The sequence below is a fragment of the Geotrypetes seraphini genome, chromosome 4 (genome assembly GCF_902459505.1).
Source record: "Geotrypetes seraphini chromosome 4, aGeoSer1.1, whole genome shotgun sequence".
Taxonomy (NCBI): domain Eukaryota; kingdom Metazoa; phylum Chordata; class Amphibia; order Gymnophiona; family Dermophiidae; genus Geotrypetes; species Geotrypetes seraphini.
Window position 1 is genome coordinate 107,507,134 of NC_047087.1, and position 22,383 is coordinate 107,529,516.

The 22,383-nt window shown below is 44.4% G+C and overlaps 1 protein-coding gene across 2 annotated transcripts in view; it reads right to left on the minus strand.

Annotated features, from left to right (window-relative positions):
* CSTA (cystatin A) overlaps positions 1-22,383 on the minus strand; it is a 45,385-nt gene that overhangs the window by 3,946 nt on the left and 19,056 nt on the right. For both annotated transcript variants that reach the window (XM_033943416.1, XM_033943417.1), the window contains exon 2: positions 16,751-16,852. In XM_033943416.1, coding sequence (XP_033799307.1) covers positions 16,751-16,852 — 102 coding nt within the window. The remainder of the gene's footprint in view (positions 1-16,750; positions 16,853-22,383) is intronic.

Sequence of the window (22,383 nt, forward strand, 5' to 3'; positions counted from 1 at the left end):
TGCTTGCAACCCTCTGTTACTTCCCAACACCCTCCCATGGTTTTTTGGATGGTATTCACTAAATCAACCAAAGAGTGTTTCAAGCCTCAGGCTTGTGTTCCATTTGCCTTCATACATTCCAAGCCTCATTCTGGTGCTCCAAAGATGAGGCTTGGAATGATCTTTGAGTCACCGGAGATTTTGACTATATTCTTGTGGGAATCCTATGGCAACCTCTTCTATACCATTGGGATTCCCGCAATTCCTATTCCTGTGCAGCTCTCTAGAAAAAAGGCAGACTGCCAGTTCACAAAACAGTTCTTGATGTACTAGCAAGCAGACTGACAAGTCTGCTAATATTTGAAAAAAATGCAAGCAAAAATAGCCAGATCAGTACATACAGATTGATTCTTCCCCGTAAGTTTCTATGAACTCCAAATGTTCATTGTGACAAATGTGTAACTGGCTACGTTTATCCATATCTAGTATCTAAATACTCAATGGGACTTAATAGCACATGACATAGTGAAGGGACCTCAGGAGGAACATACTATTTTATAGCTAGAAAAATGGAGCCCTTTCTAATGATATTGGAGGAATTTCTATAACTGGGCTTCCCTGAACCAGTGCGTCTCTATTGGTATTTCTCCTTCTATCACCCCTCTCCAGCACCATGTCACACCTCTCCCTCCATCACTATGTCCAATATTCCTCAACCTTGCATCCCCTTCAATCTGCCCCTCTGTTCCCTCTCCACTACTATATCCAACATTTCTCCCTTTTATCCTTCTCTCCCCATGCATCTCTACCTCTCTCCTCTCTCTCTCTCTCTAAAGTATGCTCAATTTTCCTCTTTCTTCCTATCCCCAAGTGCACCATGTCTTTCCCACTCACTCCACACCTATATCCAACAATAACCTTTTCCTGTTCCCTCACCCACTGGCAGCATCTCTTTCCCTCCCTTCCTAGCCCCACATGTACAACATCTGTCCTTCCAACCCTCCCATCATGCAGCATCTGTCCTTCTCACCCACCACCACCCCTACTCCTGTGCAGCGTCTGTTCTTCCCTTATAGCAGTGTTTCTCAACACGCAATGTGTGTACCCTAGGGGAGTATGTGGCCTGGCTGCCAATTCCCACTAAATCCCGCCACCACCGCATGGGATCTCACATTCCTGCCCGCCCACTGAAGCCGCTTCAAATCTCTGCTTTGCCGTGCCGCCCCCAACACAGTGTGACAACCTTGGAGCCGCACTCTCCTTTAGTCTTCAGCCTTCGGCAGCGCTCCATTTGGTGGGCAGTGCATGCAGCAATTCAGATGCTGCACGTAAGTGGCTGACCCAGAAGCCTTCTCGCTGACGTCTGAGTTGACGTCAGAGGGAGGCTTGTGAGTCAGCAACGTGCAGCGTGTAGGTAGCTGCTTGTGCCGTCCATTGCAGGGAGTGCTGCTGGGGGCTGAGGACCGAAGGAGCAGTGCAGTTCAACAAGAAGGAGAAATGTTGGATGTGGCAGTAGAGGGGGTGGGAGAGATGCATCCTGGATGTGGTTGGGGAAGGGAATGAGGTCCACAGGAGAGGAAGCGTACAAGTGTAGGATTGGATTGGTAGAGGGAAAAGAGAGAAATATTAGATTGGAAGGGGGGCTAGAAAGGAGGAAGGCAGGGGAGATGTCAGCTCACTAGAAGAGGGAGGGGATGTGTGTGAAACGGTGTCAGGTCAAAAGCGCGCCGGGACAAAGGCGCGAGCAGACAACTGAGCGCAGCGCGCCAAAGAAAAAGACTGTTTTTAGGGGCTACGATGGAAGGTGTAGGGGGGAACCCCCCACACTTTACTTAATACAGATCGCGCCGCGTTGTGGGGGCGTTGTGGGAGGTTTGGGGGGTTGTAACCCCCCACATTTTACTGAAAACTTAACTTTTTACCTGTTTTTAGGGAAAAAGTTATGTTTTCACTAAAATGTGGGGGTTTACAACCCCCCAAGCCCCCCACAACGCCGCCGCGATATGTATTAAGTAATGTGGGGGGGGGGCTCCCCAACAAACACCCCCGTTGCAGCCCCTAAAAACAGTCTTTTTCTTCGGCGCACGCCTCCGTCTTGCGCTCAGTTGTCAACGCGCGCCTTTGTCTTCCGCGTTACTGTCTATGAACCGTGTGAAACAACTTGCCCATAGTGACTAAATCAGTACAAATACTTTGTATGATTAGCATTGCTCCCCACCATTACAATTAGTACTATTATTATGGAGGTGGAGTTTGGGCTGGTCTGGGGTAGAACTTGGTCGGGAGTACTGAGTTAGTCTTGGCTTGAAAAGGTTGAGAAACACTGTTATATAGTATAAGCCGGGCTCCCAGAAACTAGCATAACCCAGTATCGATGTGCCTTATATTTATTTTCCCACATGTGCACCAGTTATAGATCTGGCATAAGTATGCATGACCAAATGCAACAAGGGTGCACATAAAACTTACCCCCTCCCCCACAATAGGTTTTTAGCGCCAGCCAGCACGCTGAATGCTCTGCGCTGCTCTGATGCTCAGAGTTCCTATGAGCATTGGAGCAGCACGGAGTATTCAGTGTGCCAGCCAATGCTAAAATCCTCTTGCACGGTTTTGTGTAAAAAAAAAATAAAAAAAGGGGGGGGGGGATTAATGTATTCCATAAATTGTGTGTATTATGTGGCAGCAAGGCCTCTATCTCTCCCATGCCCCCACCAGACAAATTCTCCCTTTCATTTCTGCACTATGCTACTTATGCACTTATAGAATAGCATTTACTTACTTTGTTGCCACATAATATACATGACTTTATGCTTACCTGCAAGAGTGCTGGTATTCTATATGTTTATACACAGAATTGGTGCATAAATGTTGGCACTCAGGTATAGAATTGCTCTTACTGTCTTTTGGTTTCTGATATTGAAAAATTACAGGTCCTACTCAGTCATTTAGACTAGGTTTGTCTAGAGATCAGCCGTTTGCCCAGATGGCCTTTCTACTGATTTACTCCACAAGAGAAAAGAAAACTCACACAGAGCATAACAAAACAAAAACCAAGCGGGGAAGGGACTGTGCACATCAACCTCTGGAACAATTGCAATTTATTAAGAATAATCACAATATAAAAAGCATATCACATTGAGGTGGAGTTGGCACTTGTTGGCTGGTGGGGGTGCTATAATGCGTTAATGGAATGAATAGTGTGCAAGACATGTTTGTGGAGTAAAAACGCTTGCTTTTCGTATAGTTCTGGGTAAAACTAGTTAGAAGTACATATGAAAGTTAAGGCCACGCCCAATAGAAACGTACAGAAAAGTGGGTGCATGAAAATCTGAATATGGATGTAGCCAAGGCCAGAAAAACATTACAGATAAGGAAAAGTATAACAATATTCTTTTTATGTATTTTGCTATTTAGCCAGATCATATGGGAAATTAGGATATACATGACACACTTTTAGAGGTATTAATGACTCCATTTTGTATAATCTTCCTCCATCTTGGTTTCTGTCTTTCTTTATGCTTCTTCTTGGGGTAAAACAAACTGAAGTTTTTCCGCTAAAACAAGGCCTGGGATTGCCAGTGTTCTTTGTGTGGAATGCCCATGGGAAATAGGAGAAACCTCATGGCTTAAGTATTAACAGATGGTCCAGGCATTCCAATGCTGGGTATAGAAGAAAAGCTTTCTTGCATTAAATATGAATGAAATATGTTGTGTGGATGTTTGGGGCCTTGAATGTGTGATGTGTGGTATGAATGATGGGTGAGAGAATGATTTGTATTTAATTTCAAATGTTTTACATATATAAGATTCAAGAAACTTTAAGAGAGCCTAAGAGGCAACATCTGGAAATGGTTAAGTTAAAGCCAGGGAAACTGTTACCATAAAAATACCAGTCTTTGAGAGGCCAGGTATAGAATTCTCATTAAGGGGGAGGGGTTGTCTGGGTTTTTTCTGTTCTTGTGTGACAGTGAAACTTGAGAAACTGTCAGTTTTTTCAAAACAAGTTTTCGTCTAACACAGAAAGGCTATTGGATTTAAACTTTTTGAGAATTAAAAAGGGTTCATTGTGTTGTGCATTCAGAAATTGATGCAAACAAAAATATGATTTGTAAAACTTTTTCCTATGTAAAGGAATTTCTTTGTTCATACCTAAGGACAGCTTCTGTCGACTGATTGGTTGACAAGTGTAATGTCATACTGGTCAGTGTGAAGGTATAAAAAGGAACACACCAGTATAGACTCTTTGAGAATCATATTTGCAAGAGAGATGTACATTTGACATGCCTGACTTTATACGATATCTCCTGCTGCAGATGCCTTCCGAAAGTTAGTATGATAAAATAAACCCAATATCTGATTTGGTAATAATATCTGCATCATTTATCATTACAGTATTCCTAAACACCAAAGAGCGAGGTTGGTGCAGTGCGGCACAGTGCGCTAATCAACATATGTAAAAAACCAAGCGGCGAAGGGACTGTGCACATCAACTTCTGGAACAATTGCAATCTATTAAGAATAATCACAAGATAAAAAGCATATCACATATGTAAAAATCCAAGCCTTACATAGAGTCCTTTTGCTTATTTATTTGGACCCTACACGGTCCTTGTTTCGGCTTCCACTAGGAAGCCTTCCTCAGGGGTGGACTTGTAATCTGTAAAACTTATGAAAAATCATATTAAAATGTACACATATAAAGAAATACATAAAGAATAAAAACAAGAAAATTGAAACAATGATCATGAATATACCAGATAAAAAAATGTAAAACCATATAGTGTTACTGAGGGAGCAGAGAAAATAAATAAATACCAAACATACCCAGTAGATGGCGCTGATGTGTGTATCTAAAAAAAGGCTATTTAAAAAAAAAAATAATAAAAAATAAATCCCAAGAGGTAAGTAAAACATATTGTGAAATACAAAGAATATATACAAATCATATATAAAATACCAAAACATTGCTACAAAACCCTTTAAAAGGAAAAGTGTACTCCAAATAAACATCCAAAATGGTGACAAAATATAAAATCTTAAAAAACTGATACCTCCAAGCTTGTAATACAGTGCTACTGACTGTAAAAAACAAAAAAATATTCTCTCAGTCTAAAATGTTTAAACTACAGACTAATTGAAACGGAAAAAAAAAACCGTAGAAAAGTTGCTGAAAATATCAAACTAGTTAAAACAAGCTAAAAGCAAGTCAAAACAGCAGAGGTATTCACCAATCCAAACACTGCGGGAAAATGCTGGTAGTGTCGTGACTAAAACAAAAAACACCCCAAAATCTAAGGGATTAAAAAGGAAAGTAGATGCTGGTGATGGCGTGTGTGGCCAATGTGATGATGTCACAAAGGCGCAAAATTAAAAACAAAAACACAAAGGAAAGATAAAAAATATAAAAATATATATATAATGTATGAATATTGTATAATACTTTAGAATTAAAAAAATACATGAAAAAACACAATTTCAGCTCCTAGTACAATCTCTAATCCTAAGTATCCTAGACTATTGCAACATCCTCTTCCTCCCTTGCCCTGCAATAATGATTAAACAACTACAGACAATTCAGAATACAGCTCTGAGACTCGTCTATTCATTGAAAAAACATGATCACATTACTGAGGCATTCATCAATTCTCATTGGCTTCCAATCCAGGAAAGAATACAATTTAAATTCTACTGTATACTATTTAAAACTATAAATGGAGACAGCCCAACCTACCTAAACGACCGCCTCATCCAAACCACCTCTACCAGGCATAGAAAAACACACACCCCATTCACTTACCCCCCAATCAAAGAAGTAAAACGGAAAAAACTATACAACGGACAGCGAAGATAGACAACCAAGTCTCCAACCTATTGACAACAACCCCAGACTACAAGATGTTCAGAAAGGAAATAAAAACTATACTCTTCAAGAATCCCTTAATAAAGCTTAATACCATGATAAAGCTTAACCCCCCTCTTACCATCCCCTCCCTAACCCCAGATCCTACTTTTCCCTCTCTTGGAAACCTTCTCTGATCTAACGTTGTAACCCTTCTTCCATAACTCTTTTTGTAATCCGCTTTGAACCGAAAGGTAATGGCGGAATAGAAATCTGTAATGTAATGTAATAAAAGCATCATAAAAAGTAAAACTGAGTGCATGGTGCATATGGGGAAATGACAAGTGTAGATAAGTTGCTGATGTCATCAAAATGCATATGAAAAGTACGTGGACTAAAACTAAAAGAGAATAAGCATAAAAGTAAAAATTAATACTGCATCCAAAAAAGGATTATGAACATAAAGATAACGGGCTAGCAGCATAATGAGATTTAAAAAATAAATAAATAATTTAATTAAAAATAAAGAGCAGGATGAAAAAATACAGCAACATGATGACCAGATCAATTCACTTAAATCACAGGAATTGGAAACTATTAAAGAGCGATCTTTTATTTATAAAAAATTTGAATTTATGGAAAATAAACAGAGGAGGAATAATCTCGGGTTTTTGAATTTTCCAAAGTCTCCTATGATTTCTGGTCTGGAAATGGTCCGAAAATACTTAAAAGAAGTTCTTTTAGTACCAGAAGAAAGCCTACCGCCTATCGTTAGAGTGCAATACATTACCTTGGAAAAGAAACAGGAAAGCTCTACTCCTACAGACCCAGCAGAACCGGATATAAGTGGACTTACTTAACACATTTTCTGGAAAGCTCTCTGGAAATAATAACTAAGAGGACTACCCTTATTGTTTCATTTGCCTTAGAGTTTGACAGGGATTTGATTTTTCAACCTTATTTCCGACATATGAATAAAACTTTTTTGGGTTCAATAATTTGTCGTATATTTCTCGTGAGATGCAGAAGAGAAGAAAAGACTTTTCTGGTTTAGACCTAACATAGAAACATAGAACATGATGGCAGAAAAGGGCCATGGTCCATCTAGTCTGCCCACACTAATGGCCCACCCCTTAACTACCTCCATGAAGAGAGCCCACATGCCAATCCCATCTTTTCTTAAAATCTGGCACGCTGCTTGCCTCAATTACCTGTTGTGGAAGATTATTCCAGCGATCAACCACCCTTTCGGTGAAGAAATATTTTCTGGTGTCGCCATGAAATTTCCCACCCCTGATTTTCATCGGATGCCCTCTTGTTGCCGTGGGTCCTTTAAGGAAAAAGAGATCCTCTTCCACCTCGATACGGCCTGTGACATATTTGAACGTCTCAATCATGTCTCCCCTCTCTCTGCATTCCTCGAGTGAGTACAGCTGCAACTTACCCAGCCGTTCCTCATACGGAAGATCCTTGAGTCCAGAGACCATCCTGGTGGCCATTCGCTGAACCGACTCAACTCTCAGAACATCTTTTTGGTAATGTGGCCTCCAGAATTGTACACAGTATTCCAGATGAGGTCTCACCATGGATCTGTACAAAGGCATTATGACCTCGGGCTTACGGCTGACGAAACTTCTACGGCTACAGCCCATGAATTGTCTAGCCCTGGATGAAGCTTTCTCCACTTGATTGGAAGTCTTCATGTCTTCGCTAATGATCACCCCCAAGTCACGTTCTGCTACAGTCTTTGCTAGGATCTCACCATTTAGGGTGTAAGTCCTGCATGGATTTTGCTGCCAAGGTGCATGACCTTGCATTTTTTGGCATTGAAACTTAGTTGCCAAGTCTTTGACCAATGCTCCAGCAGGAGTAGGTCCTGCGTCATACTGTCGGGCATTGAGCTTTTGTCGGGCACTGTGCTTTCATCTGTTGTGCGATTGCCTACCATGTTGCATAGTTTGACGTCATCGGCGAATAATGTAATTTTACCTCGAAGCCCCTCAGCCAAGCCTCTTATGAAGATGTTAAATAGGATCGGGCCCAAGACTGAGCCCTGCGGCACTCTGCTAATCACCTCCATCGTATCGGAGAGGGTACCGTTCACCACTACCCTCTGAAGTCTACCTCTAAGCCAGTCCCTAACTCATGCGGTTAATGTTTCACCCAGTCCCATTGAACCCATCTTGCTCAATAACCTGCGGTGTGGGACGCTATCAAACGCTTTGCTGAAGTCTAAGTACACGACATCCAGGGATTCCCCTATATCCAGCTTTCTTGTTACCCAGTCGAAGAAGCTCATCAGATCTGATTGGCACGACCTTCCCTTCAAAAAAACCATGTTGATGGGGATCTCGTAGATTCTCCTCATTCAGGATCGTATCCAATTGGCGTTTGATTAGTGTTTCCATAAGTTTACTCACTATCGATGTGAGACTCACCGGTCTATAATTCTCAGCCTCCGTCCTGCATCCTTTTTTGTGGAGTGGAATGACATTAGCCATTTTCCAATCCAACGGGACTCTTCCTGTACTTAGGGAAAGATTGAAGAGCGCAGATAACGGTTCCGCCAGGATGTCACTCAACTCCCTGAGCACCCTGGGGTGTAGTTTGTCCGGTTCCATAGCTTTGTTCACCTTGAGTCTTGATAGCTCCTCTTAGACACTGCTGGGCGTAAACTCAAAATTTCGAAACGGGTCTTCCGAGTTTTCCCTCGTCGGCAGCTGAGGGCCAGATCCCGGCGCCTCGCAAGTGAAGACCGAGCAGAAGTATTCATTTAAAAGTTTGGCTTTGTCGGAGTCCGATTCTACCCCATTGCTCTGGTGCTTCCTTTGTGTTAAAATTTCCTGCTAAGTGCTGTATCTCATTAGAAGGAAAATCTTTCCTATTTTTTGAACCCAAACAATTGTTACAATTTATTATGGCCAAGGAAGGGGGGAGTAACCATAGGACCAATGGTGATTCTGACAGTTTAGTGAACCGGCAGTTGGAAGCGGTCTCTCTTACTTCTATTATGTCCTGATAAATGATTTGGATTTCCATCTTTTGTTGTTTGCTTAGGTCTTGGATCATTGTGGACAAAATAATGAATGTTAAATTTTTCTTTCAATAATTCTCTGGATGGGGATACCATCCATGTTTCCTGTAATGCTTGAGTACCTGATTGTAAAAACCGCTTAGATAACCTTGATAGGCGGTATATAAAATCCTAATAAACTTGCAAAAACTATATTAATTCTAATCCATATTCAAGTTGAAGTGCTTGTTTAAAATGTAACATTTGAATTTTTTAAAAAAAGAGAACACGGGCCAGCATCATAATGAGATAAAAAAATAAATAATTTAATTAAAAATAAAAAAATACAATTAAGACACTTATGTAGAAGGGGCAGCAATGACCAATCATAAAAGCAAACAGCAGATATAGCATAGTGGCTGTACAAAAAAGGGGATAAAAGTCATTTGTAAAAAATGGAAAAGTAAACAAGTAAAACACATGCAATAATGATGGTAATGAAACTGCAGCTACAGAAAAAAACAACTCAAAAGAAGGAGAACAACAATTAGTTCACCAGATGATGAATGTGTATGGTTCTCTTGTATGCACAACAAAACAAAGGATATCATGATGTAAAAAACAACTGGATGAAAATGGTAGGTCATAACACATAGTACAAGAGAATAATAAAACATTGCAATGCCCTTTGGATTAGAAGAAAAATGAAATCTTTATACCATGTGCTTTGTTGTGCATACATGAGAACCATACACACTCAGCTGGCACACCTAATTGTTTTTCTCCTTTAGAGTTGTTTTTTCTGTAGCTGCAGTTTCAATACCATCATTATTACCATGTTTCCTTGAAAATAAGACCTACCCCAAAAATAAGCCCTAGTTGAAGTGCTGGATTCGCGGTAGCAATGCTTCCCTACTCACACACCGCCTCCGCTGACCCTTCCATCTTGCCCTCCCATCCTATTTGGTATATTCATGATCTTTTTTTATCTGGTATATTCATGATCATTATTTCAATTTTTTTGTTTTTTATTCTTTATATGTTTACATTTTCATATGATTTTTCATACGTTTTACAGACTACAAATCCACTCCTAATGAAGGCTTTCTAGTGAAAGCCAAAACACGGATCGTTTTGGGTCCAAAAATATAAGCAAAAGGACTCTTACTGTATTTTTCGCTCCATAAGATGCACTTTTTTCCCACCCAAAAGTGGGTGGAAATCTCATGAAGCGAAGGTACAAAATTTGAATCCATCACACAGCTACAAAACATCACCCCCTCCCGCGCACCAGCTTTTTAAACGCTGCTCCCCCGTACAATTGCAATCACCCCTCCACGGCCGCACCTTTTTAAACACCGCCTCGCCGCCGCCCCCCCGTACAATTGCAAAACACCCCCCTCGCCACAGCTGCACCACCTTTCAGCCGCACACCTTTTTAAAACAAACTTGCCGCCACTGTTGTCTTCGCCGCCGCTGTCTTCGCCGCCGTACCTTTTTAAAGCCTGGAGGTCCAGCGTATATCCCTCCCTTGATGGCTCTGTATTATTTCCCGGCAGCAGGCTGTAGACTAGGCCAACAGCACCCCGAGTGGACCACAGGAAAACTGCGCTGGCGTGTTGCTCGATAAGGAGACAGTTCCCACAAGCAAAATATCAAATAAAACAGTCAAGAGGAAACCAGGTAATTAGTTCAAATCCTATCCAGAGTTCTTTATTCTACAAAACCAAAATCAGAATGGCAAACGAGAAACAAAAAAGAAAAACTCAAAGCAAAAATCCTGGTCAGCAAATCAGGATATACACACTCCCTGTGCTATAGCAAGAGCAGCACAGCTTCCTGCAACTAGGCCTCACCTGGGCCTAGGCTTTACTCTGGAGACAGATAAGCTCACCAAGCACGGTGTAATAATTTCTACCAAACACACAAATTCAAAAAAAGAAAAGTCCGGGGAGGCCCATGCAGCTCTCTGCTCCTGAGCTGGGGCAGGAAAACTGCCAAGTTTGTCTTCATATAAAATGTTCAGCTATTCAAATATTCCCACCAGAGATCTTGACAAACTTCTCCCTCATTAAACAGTTCTTAGTCCCTATACATTAATGCACTCAAACCAAAAGCAATGCAGTCCAAAAAAAAAACCACAAAACATTTCTCCAGCAAAACAACTTGTAAAAGCATCAGTAACAGTCATTTAAACATTACAGCTAAAGAGCCCTGCCCTGTGCCTTGTATTGGGCCTCAGCAGTGCTGTGAGCCCATGTAGCAAAAAGAAAAAAAAACAACAAAAACTCTCTCTCATTAAGCTGCAGGCTGTAATACAAGCCTTGATAATTGTCCATACAAAACTACAAAAACAGCATTCAAAAACAGTTCTCTTCAAAGCAGTGGCTAGTTTGGAAAACTTCCCAAAAAACCCACACACAATTTTTCAGTTAGTGGCTTTGCAGGCACTACCTATTTCCATTGCTTTACATCCTGGAAATACCTGCTCACAACCCTCCATTTCTTCCACTTGAGGTATGACCTCAGCTTCCTGGCATGGATCTAAAATTATCCACTTCCATGGGTTCTAGGCTATTCAGTTGCTCTGGACTGGCTGGCTACTGAGCACTGGAGAGAGGACCCTTTCCCTTCCTTGTCCCCTTTGATTCTGAAGGGAAAGCAGCTGGCTTTTCAGTGTGAGAGCCACACCCTGCTGTCAGTGTACCTGCACTGCTCTGAGACAGAGAGCTGCACGGAATGGGGACGACGGGGATCCCGCAGGTTCCCCCTTCGGGTCACGGGGATCCCGTGGGGACGCCCCCTAGGGTCGCAGGGATTCCGCGGGGTTCAATACCTTTCCTACCTGCCCTGCTGTGAGGCCTCGTCTTCCATTTCCTTCCTGCCTGCCCTGCTGCAACACACCTAGCCAATCAGAAGTCTTCCCCGATGTCAGCGCTGACGTTGGAAGGAGGGCTTAAGCAAAGCCCTCCCTTCCTCCGACGTCAGCGCTGACATCGGGAAGATTTCCGGTCGGTTGTTTGCGGCAGGGCAGGTAGGGAAAGGCAGTCGCGTACCAAAGCGAGGGGCGGTCCACCCCGGGTGCAACCATGGGAGGGGGAGTGTGCACAGCCGGTCAGGTCCCCTTTGTGGCGCTTCCCCCGATCGACCGAGAACAGGCCCAGCCAACAAACCTCCCTGCCCTGTAGCCGCGAATCTAAATTACCTTCTTATACTCCAGCTGCTGTAAGAAGGTAATTTAGATGTCGTGGCTACAGAGCAGGGAGGTTTGTCCGACCGGGCCTGTTCTGTTGTCGGTCGGATGGGGAAGCGCTACAAAGGTAAGGGGCAGGGAGGGAGAAAGGGAAGAAAGGTGGAGTGGAGAAGAAAAGACACTTAAGGGAAATGGGTAAAACCGAGGGGGGAGAAGGACGCTGAAAGCACTGGGGAAGCAAAGGGGTGGAAAAGGACGCTGAAAGGACATGGGGAAGACGGGAAGGGGGGAGAAGGACGCTGAAAGGACATGTGGAAGACAGAAGGGGGGAGAAGGATGCTGACAGGACATGGGAAAGACAAAGGGGGGAGAAGGACGCTGACAGGACATGGGGAAGACAGAGGGGGGAGAAGGACGCTGAAAGGACATGGGGAAGATAGAAGGGGAGAAGGACACTGAAAGCACATGTGGAAGACAGAGGGGGAGAAGACACTGAAAGCACATGTGGAAGACAGAGGGGGAGAAGGACGCTGACAGAGGGGGGAGAAGAACGCTGACAGGACATGGGGGAGAAGGACGCTGACAGGACATGGGGGAGAGAGAGTGGGGAGAAGATGCTGGCAGGGAAGAAGACAGAGATGCCAGACTATGGAGGGAGCGGAGGGAAGAAGATGGGTGCCAGACCAATTTGGAAGGGGGGAGAAAGGGAGAGGCACAGTAACAGAGCAAATGGACCAATTTGGAAGGGGGGAGAAAGGGAGAGGCACAGTAACAGAGCAAATGGAAGACGCAGAGAGAAGAGAGATAGTGGATGGAAGGAATTGAATTAAAACATGAGGAAAGCAGAAACCAGGCAACAAAGGTAGGAAAAGAATTCTATTTCTTTTTATTTTTTTTTTTGCTTCAGGATAATGTAGTATATTAGTTGTGTTGATAAAAATTTATAAACATTAGAGGCTCTGGTAGAAACCCCTTTACAAAGTATGTATTCTTCCCAATTAATATTTCCAAATTAATAAAGTCTTTTTGCTTATTTTTAAATGGGTTTCTACCAGAGCCTTAAATTCAGTAGCATAATTAACTGAAATAACTATTTCTGAAGTTTATAGGGACGGGCGGGGATGTAGGGGATTCCTCGCGGGGACGGAAGGGATTCCTCGTGGGGACGGGTGGGGACAGGTGTGAGTCCTCACGGGGATGGGTGGGACTTTGGCGGGGAAGGGTGGGAACGGGTGGGATTTCTGTCCCCGCGCAACTCTCTACTCTGAGACTCTCTTGGGCTCCCCCTGTGGATGGTCGGGTAAATGCAGGATTTTCTTACAGGATCATTTTGACTAAACCTAATATTCACAGGTTTGGGGACAAACCTAGTGGAGCTGGGCTGAGTTTCCATGTCCTCAGCTTCTGAATGGTCAGAAAGAAACTCATCTTCAGTCAGATACTCCCTAGTGTACTCCTGGAACCTAGGCTGCTGGGCTCTATGGGGCTTGGGAACAACTTTCCTAGCCCTGTCTCTGCCTTTCCTGGGGTTTCTAGTTGGAAACATGTTAGGCACAGAGTCTGACTGGTCACAAGGCACACGAGTCAGGCCCAAGCTTTACATGCTCCCTCTTGGGCCCGTGCCGCTTTCTGAATGGCTGGTGGAAGTTCTTGCGGGACTCGTGAGAACTGCTGGCAGCCATTCAGAAAATGGCGCAGGGCCAGGCGGGAAAGCAGAAAGCTCGCACCCGATCTCCAGGCCAGAAATAGTACGAAGCCGTCAAGGGAGGGAGGGAAGAAATTTTTAAAAAAGGTACGGTTTTACACAGATGCCGGGATTGTTTCTCTTCCCCATCTCCATTCATCCTTTCATTCAGAGCCCATCCAATATTTTATTTTATGGACTATTTGCTTCAGTCATAAATAATTACTTTTAACAAGTTGTCTACCCTGATGGAATACTGGAATCTGGGACTGAAAGGTCCCATGAAGGCAGGAATAAATACAGGGGAGACCTCTCACTGCCCTTCAAACCTCTCCCAGAACTCACAAAAATGACTTAAAAGAATAACAAAAGTGTAAATGGAATGTGTTAGGGATGGGGGTGGACAAGTAGAAGGGCCTTGGGTAAATGGGGAAGGATATTTCATTCCCCATTATGGCTTTGCTCTTTCCTACTGAGCCTTCATTTCTAGTTGTTTGAGGTATGGCTCAGAATCATAAAGGGGATGAGACTTATCAGTTCTGGAGGCTAGATCAGAGTGGATAAGTGAATGCGTTTTCATCCCCTGCCCACTGTAACATGGGTTGCCCCTCACTCACAGGGGAGCAGCATTCTTTCTGACTCCTCACAAATTTAACATATTACACAGAAAGAAAAGATGAACTGTTAAAACCTCCTCTTGGAGCCTACTCTTTCCAGAGCCCTTACCTCCAAACTGAGGTGGGACATTGGGGTTCTGAAATAGAACATCTTTCAAGAGGGCTTGAAAAGACCATTTTTCACCTTTTAGCAACAGTGGTGGGGAGGAATACGTTATTTTAATTTGTGGTATTTATCACTTGGATTTTGGATGCAAATTAGGCTTCTGTTAACACACACACACAGTTTGGATATCATTTTACAGTTTCAAGTTCCCCTTTCCTCTTGTTTCTCCATGTTCTTTATTAACTTTAGCAATAGTGAGCCTGTTTTTCTATTTTTGAGACCATGTGGATTTGTGTCAACTTTTCTTCATTTTATTTCCTTCCAGCTGTTTGTTTTCTTAACAGTAAATGTAATGCTGTTTTCAAACTTTATGGAAATGTCAAATATTTTTTTTCTTTTTTGTAAAAAAAAAAAAAAAAAAAAAAAAGGTACAAAGGGGGAATATGATTAAAAAGGAACAAGAGGGGCTATGATAAAAAAGATACAAAGGGGGGGGCTATAATTAAAGGTACAGGGAGATGATTAAAAAAGGTACTGGGAGATCTTCCCATGCTTCATTCCTTGGGGGTGGGGGGTTTATTTGCCTATAAACAAATTCATCATTATGTGGAGTCCTTGGCTCGCCCAGGTTTATGGTTTCGATTAGGATGCCAATTTTGTCTTTTTTTTGCCCAGTTTCATGCTAGTGGCTTGATGGTGTCTGCGTTGCATGGTGCTTTGCGCTGTCTCGCTCCTTGGCAGTCTTATGAGGCTTTGGAGTATCACTGGGGGAGGGACCTTTGAATTTCCCTTCCCTTATTAATCGTATCCCCTCTATTTCTATCAACACAGAACTGAGGGAATGCCAATTTTGAGTGGTTTATCGAGCATATTTTTCCCAAGAGCGGGTACACAAAGCTGGGGGTATTTCTTCTCCGACCTGCCCTAAGTGTCAACTGGGATGCAATTCATTTTTTCATGCATTTTGGGGATGCCCTCAAGTGCAAGTTTTTGGGAGGGCCGTACTCCGCTTCTTGGAGCGGGTTATTGGTTGCTTTATTCCGATGTCACCGGTAGGCTTGCTTTTGGATAGATATGAATCTTTGCGAGTTCCTGCTCGGGGACATCGGCTGCTAATCCGGAAAGCTGCTGTTATAGAAAAGAAGATCATACTTAGTGTTTGGATGCAAGCGACCGCATCTGCTTACTGGGCTCGGAGGAATCGCTTTCATAATTTGATGCTTTTGGAGCAGCGCCATGCTCGTTTATCCATCAAGCGGAAGAAAGTTTTTCTGCAGACCTGGGACTCCTATATTCAATCGCTGTCCCCTTGGGCCAGAGGTCTGGTCTTAAATTCCTTTTAGCTGACGATACGGTATGTCCTTGGCATTTTCCCCCGGGTTGGATGGTATCCTGTTTGGCTGAGTGTGGATGATTTGGTGTGAGTGGTAGGTTTGTTGGTTTGGGAGGGGTTTGCTTCTGGGAGGGGGAGTGGTTGGGGTGCGGGTGACCGATTTGGTACTGGCTGGGCGGCATAAGAACACAGCCTGTTCAGCAGTCTCTTTGTTCTCTCTGTTAGTTTGCGGGGTATGGGTAGAGAGTCGGGGGCTCTTTGGAGGGGGTAGGGTGTGGTTGCATTTGTGAGTGGGCGGGGGTTTGTCCTTGGGTTTATTTGAAAATTTGATCTTGATGTACTTTTGGTGTTCTTGCCTTTTTTTGTACTCCTGTTTGATGTTGTGTATTTGCTGATGGTACGTCAATAAAATATGATTTACATTAAAAAAAAGGTACTGGGGGGTATGGGGCTTGCCTGCCTGCCACTAGGCCTGCCTGCTCTGTGCCCTGTCCCGGCCTACCACTAGACCACCAGAGGGGGGAACAGGATACAGAGCCTGGCAGGGAGGGGGGACAGGGTGCAGAGCCTGGCAGGGAGTGTGGAGTTGGGTGCAGAGCCTGGCAAGGATAATTTGGTTCAGAATGGTTTTTTTCTTGTTTTCTTCCTCTAAATCTAGGGTGTGTCTTGTGGTCAGGTGCGTCTTATAAAGCGAAAAATACAGTATATAAGGCTTGGTTTTTTACATATGCGATATGTTTTTTTATCTTGCGATTATTCTTAATAAATTGCAATTGTTCCAGAGATTGATGTGCACAGTCCCTTTCCTACTTGGTTTTTGTTTTCTTTCTACTGATTTTCCATCAGTTTTGAATGCCATTAAAGAATCTATCTTGAAACAGGGCATTAAAATAGGTGCAGTGCATCAAAGGGGTGGCACTCTTTGAGGTACATGACATCTTTACAATGAACATTTTCCTACAAAGGGCAGAAGACTTGTTCTGTACCTTGATGAAATAGTTAATTCCAGCAACAACCTGTTGTTTGTATTCTATGGCTTCAAACTTGGTTGTGCATGTTCCAACTTTTGCTTCAAACTCTGATTTTATCTTAAAAGGAAGGAGGAGAATAAATTGCATTATTAGAAACATTAAACTTTCACAGCATAGATTTTCAGAACCTTTTGTCTCTTTCTAGCACAGAATTGCATCCAGCCCCTTGCCTCTTATCAGGAACACAATATAATTCACATAGCATTGACCAGGTTCTATTTCCCACAAAATTAGATCCTCTAATAAGAAGAAAAGCTGTGTGCTTCTGATCATCAACCTACACCAATTTTTCATTTAACTTGAACTTACTGAAAATTTTTGTATAGACAAAAAACAGAAAAAAACCAACAACAAAATCCTATCCCACCTGTACAGTTTTATTCACTATCCATGATCCAAACAGCAAATAAAAACTTAAGAATAAAACTTTCTTGAACCCTCAAAATTAAGTTGGACTGAAACTATACCATTTTAATGTTGTTCTCTTGTATTATGATACTGGTTAATGTAATAATCCCTACGACTGTTAACTGTAGTAATCTATCACATACGTGGCAGTGATATATCGGTCATTGTTGGACTCTCTCAAGAACGGGGGAGAAAATGAGTTGCTTATAGATGCTTTGTAGTGCTGACCATGTATGATAAACTTTGTTTCTTTTTTTTTTTTAAACCCCTTTATTAATTTTCAAATCATACAAAAGTGCAAAGAATACATAATCAAGTAATACAACAATCAGCGCTTACATCCAAACAAATAATGTTATAATGTACATTTCCCCCTCCCCCCTCTCTGGATGTGTGTGAGGAGCAATTAGAAATCAAAGGTTTATTTGTTCAATCAATTTTTTACAAATTCCGCTAATAGACCCCAAGTTTTTTTAAATTTTTTATAATGTTCCAGTTGTTCTGAAATCATTCTCTCATATCTATAAAATTGACACAGGGTTTCCCACCAAAAGTTAAAGTTCAGTCTATCTCAATTTTTTTGTAATTAGTTGCATAATGAGAAGAAGTCTGTTCTTGCTTGCATTAATTGGACTCCTAGGTTGTAATAAAGTCCCAAATAGAACATTGTCATATGACAATGGGATAGAAGCTATCAATGTTCCCAGATAGACTTCCAAAAGTTGAGTATCAAGGGACAATAAAACAACAAGTGATCCATTTCAAGATGACAGGGAAAGGGAAAGGTTACCAATATCCCCAGATAGACTTCCAAAAGTTGAGTATCAAGAGACAATAAAACAACAAGTGATCCAGTGTTCCTATTTCAAGATGACAAGGAAAGGGAAAGGAGGATGAGGGGAAAGAAGAGGTTTGGTGTTAGCAAGAGATGCTGGTATTGGTGTTGTTGGGGGGGGGTATAGCTACTGTATATCTTGTATTGGTGGGGTTGGGGCAGGGGTCTGCAACCTTTAAGACATAAAGAGCCACTTGGACCTGTTTTCGAAAAGAAAAAAAAAACTTGGAGCCGCAAAACCATTATAAAACAAATCTAACACTGCATATATTGTTTATTATCTTAATGCTATATACAGGATCACTAAATTGAAAATAAAATCATTTTTCCTACCTTTGCTATTTGGTGATTTCATGAGTCTCTGGTTGCACTTTCTTCTTCTGACTGTGCATCCAATCTTTCTTCCTTTCTTTCAGCCTCCTGTATGTTTCCTCTCCTCCAGACCTCATTCTCTCCCCCAACTTTTTCTTTCTGTCTCCCTGTTCCCCCTTCTTTCTGTCTCCGTGCCGTCCCCCAAGCCACTCGGTTTGCTGCCACCGCAATCGGGGAACAGCCCCCAAGCCACCACCGTCCCAAGCTTTCCCTGCAGAAGTGTTGCGCTGACCAGCATTCCGCTCCCTGACGTCAATTCTGACGTAGGAGAGGAAGTTCCGGGCCAACAAGGCATTTCTCCTCATTCCATCCAGCCTGAGCCCCATCTCTCCTTGATCCAGCATTTCCCTTCTGTGTCTGTCAGAATTACCATTCCACCTATTTTCCAGCATCCCCCTTCTTTGTGTCCATCTCACCTATATCCCTATCTCACCACTTTTTCAGAATCTTCATTTGTCTCTGTCCTTGTCTTTACCCCATGTTCACCATTTGCCCTTTCAATGTCTTTATCTCCCCCCCACACACACACTTTTTCAGCATTACTTCTATGTCTCTATTTCACCTCCTCTTCATGTTCCCTCTGTATCTCTATCCTTATTCAGTAGGTCCTGCTTACTCTTTCTCTTCTTTGTGTCACTATCTCCATTTTCAGCTTTCCCCCCTTTTCCTTTATTAATGCACCCTGTAGCCAGAATCTTTCCACCCTCCCTCCACTCCGGCCCAGCCCAGTATGAAATATTTCCTTTTGTTTCCCTCCCCTCTCTCTTTCTCTCTCTCTTCTGCTCCCTCACCCACGAGTCCTGCATCTGGCCCTCTCTCTTCTACCTGCACCTGGCAAAACCCCCCTGCTCCGCGGCTCTCTTAAGCAACTCGTCAGCAGCGGTGATCAAGACAAGCTGCCGACATCGAGGCCTTCCCTCTACGAGTCCCGCCTTTGTGGAAAAAGGAAGTTGAAACAAGCGGGACTCGCAGAGGGTAGGCCCCGACGTCAGAAGCTTGTGTCGATCGCTGCTGCTGAGTTGCCGAAGAGAGCCACGGAGCAGGGGATGTGGCCGGAAGCAGGTAGAAGGGAGAGGGAGATAGGAAGGCTGTAGATCTCCGGAGCATGACACCGACCCCGGCCAGGATGATTTCTTTTTCAGGCGTGCAGCTTACAAGTCCGGCGTCGCGGCGGGAAATAGCCATGCTGAGCAGTGAGCTCAGCACTACACAGATGAAAGCCTTGCTTGCTGATTGGTCCGGCGGCACGGCGGGGCGGGGCCGCCGGACCAATCAGCAAGCAAGGCTTTCATCTGTGTGTGCTGAGCTCACTGCTCAGCAAGCACAGTTACTTACCGTAACAGGTGTTATCCAGGGACAGCAGGCAGATATTCTTAACGTATGGGTGACGTCACTGACGGAGCCCACGGTACGGACCTTTTTAACTAGAAAGTTCTAGTTGGCCGCACCGCGCGTGCGTGAGTGCCTTCCCGCCCGACGGAGGAGTGCGTGGTCCCCAGTTAAGGTAAGCCAGCTAAGAAGCCAACCCGGGGAGGTGGGTGGGACGTAAGAATATCTGCCTGCTGTCCCTGGATAACACCTGTTACGGTAAGTAACTGTGCTTTATCCCAGGACAAGCAGGCAGCATATTCTTAACGTATGGGTGACCTCCAAGCTAATAGAGAGGGCGGTGGGATGGTTGGCCATTAGGAAAATAAATGTTGTAACACAGATTGGCCGAAGTGCCCATCCCGTCTGGAGAACGCATCCAGACAGTAGTGAGTAGTGAATGTGTGAACTGAGGACCAAGTGGCAGCCTTGCAGATTTCCTCAATAGGTGTGGAACGGAGGAAAGCAACAGAAGCAGCCATAGCTCTGACCCTGTGGGCCGTGACAGCACCTTCCAGTGACAGACCGGCCCGAGCGTAACAGAACGCAATACAGGCAGCAAGCCAGTTGGACAGCGTCCGTTTTGAGACAGGACGACCTAGACGATTGGGATCGAAGGTCAGAAAGAGCTGAGGGGACAAGCGTTGAGCCCTGGTATGGTCAAGGTAGTATGCCAGGGCACGCTTACAATCCAGCGTGTGCAGTGCCTGTTCCCCTGGATGAGAATGGGGTTTCGGAAAAAAGACAGGTAACACAATGGATTGATTGAGGTGAAATTCCGAGACCACCTTGGGAAAGAATTTAGGATGAGTACGCAGAACCACCTTGTCATGGTGGAAAACAGTGAAAGGTGGATCGGCAACCAGTGCATGCAGCTCACTAACCCTCCTGGCAGAGGTGACGGCAATGAGGAAAAGCACCTTCCAGGTAAGAAATTTGAGGGAAGTTGAGGCAAGAGGCTCAAACGGAGGTTTCATGAGGGCGGATAAAACCACATTCAGGTCCCAGACGACTGGAGGAGGCTTCAGAGGTGGTTTGACATTGAAGAGGCCTCTCATGAATCGGGAAACCAGAGGATGAGCCGTAAGAGGTTTCCCGAGGATAGGCTCATGAAACGCAGTGATGGCACTGAGGTGGACTCTGATTGAGGTACACTTGAGGCCAGCGTCGGACAGAGAGAGCAGATAGTCGAGTACCGTCTCCACCGCCAGAGAGGTGGGATCGTAATGATGCAGGAGACACCAAGAGGAGAACCTGGTCCACTTCTGAAGGTAGCAATGGAGTGTGGCTGGTTTCCTGGAGGCATCCAGAATGCGACGGACAGGCTGAGAGAGATTTTCTGGAGAAGTCAGCCCGAGAGAAACCAAGCTGTCAGGTGGAGCGAAGACAGATTGGGATGTAGTAGAGACTGACGCTGCTGTGTAAGTAGAGTAGGAAACACAGGCAGAGGAATGGGCTCCCTGGAGCTGAGCTGGAGTAGGAGGGCGAACCAGTGTTGGCGAGGCCACCGAGGGGCGATGAGAATCATGGTGGCGTTGTCTCTGCGGAGTTTGAATAACGTCCGCAACATCAGAGGCAGTGGAGGAAAGGCATAGAGGAACCGATCCGTCCAGTCGAGCAGGAATGCATCCGGGGCTAGACGATGAGGAGAGAAGAGTCTGGAACAGAACTGGGGCAGCTGATGGTTGTGAGGAGCTGCAAAGAGGTCCACCTGAGGGGTGCCCCACTGAGCGAAGATGGAGCGGAGTGTGGGGGGATCCATAGTCCACTCGTGAGGTTGAAGGATGCGGCTGAGATTGTCGGCCAGGGAGTTCTGTTCGCCCTGGATATAGACAGCCTTGAGAAAGAGACTGCGGGCCGTGGCCCAGGTCCAGATGCGGATGGCCTCCTGACAGAGGAGGGGAGATCCGGTGCCGCCTTGCTTGTTTATGTAGTACATGGCGACTTGGTTGTCTGTGCACAGGAGAAGAACCTGAGGGTAGAGAAGGTGCTGGAAGACCTGAGGGCATAGAACATGGCCCTGAGTTCTAGGAAATTGATGTGATGTTGACGCTCCAGAGGGGTCCAGAGTCCCTGAGTGCGAAGTTCTCCTAGGTGAGCTCCCCATGCATAGGGGGAGGCATCTGTGGTTATGATCATGGAGTGAGGGGGTAGATGAAAGAGCAGACCCCTGGAAAGATTGGATGAGTTCAACCACCATTGAAGAGATTGCTGAAGAGACGATGTCACAGAGATGGGTTGAGAAAGAGGATCGGTGGTCTGTGACCATTGGTTGGCTAGAGTCCATTGAGGTGTCCTGAGGTGGAGTCGCGCCAGAGGAAACACATGGACCGTCGAGGCCATGTGGCCCAAGAGGACCATCATCTGCCGAGCTGGAATGGAGTGATGAAGGAGCACCTGGCGGCAGAGGTGGAGCAGGGTCCGTTGGCGATCGGAGGGGAGAAACGCCCTCATGAGAGTGGTGTCGAGAACGGCTCCAATGAACTGCAGTCGCTGTGTGGGAAGCAGATGTGACTTGGGGTAGTTGATCTCGAACCCCAGAAGATGGAGGAGAGAGATGGTGTGATGAGTGGCTTGCAGCGCACGTGGAGACGTAGGTGCTTTT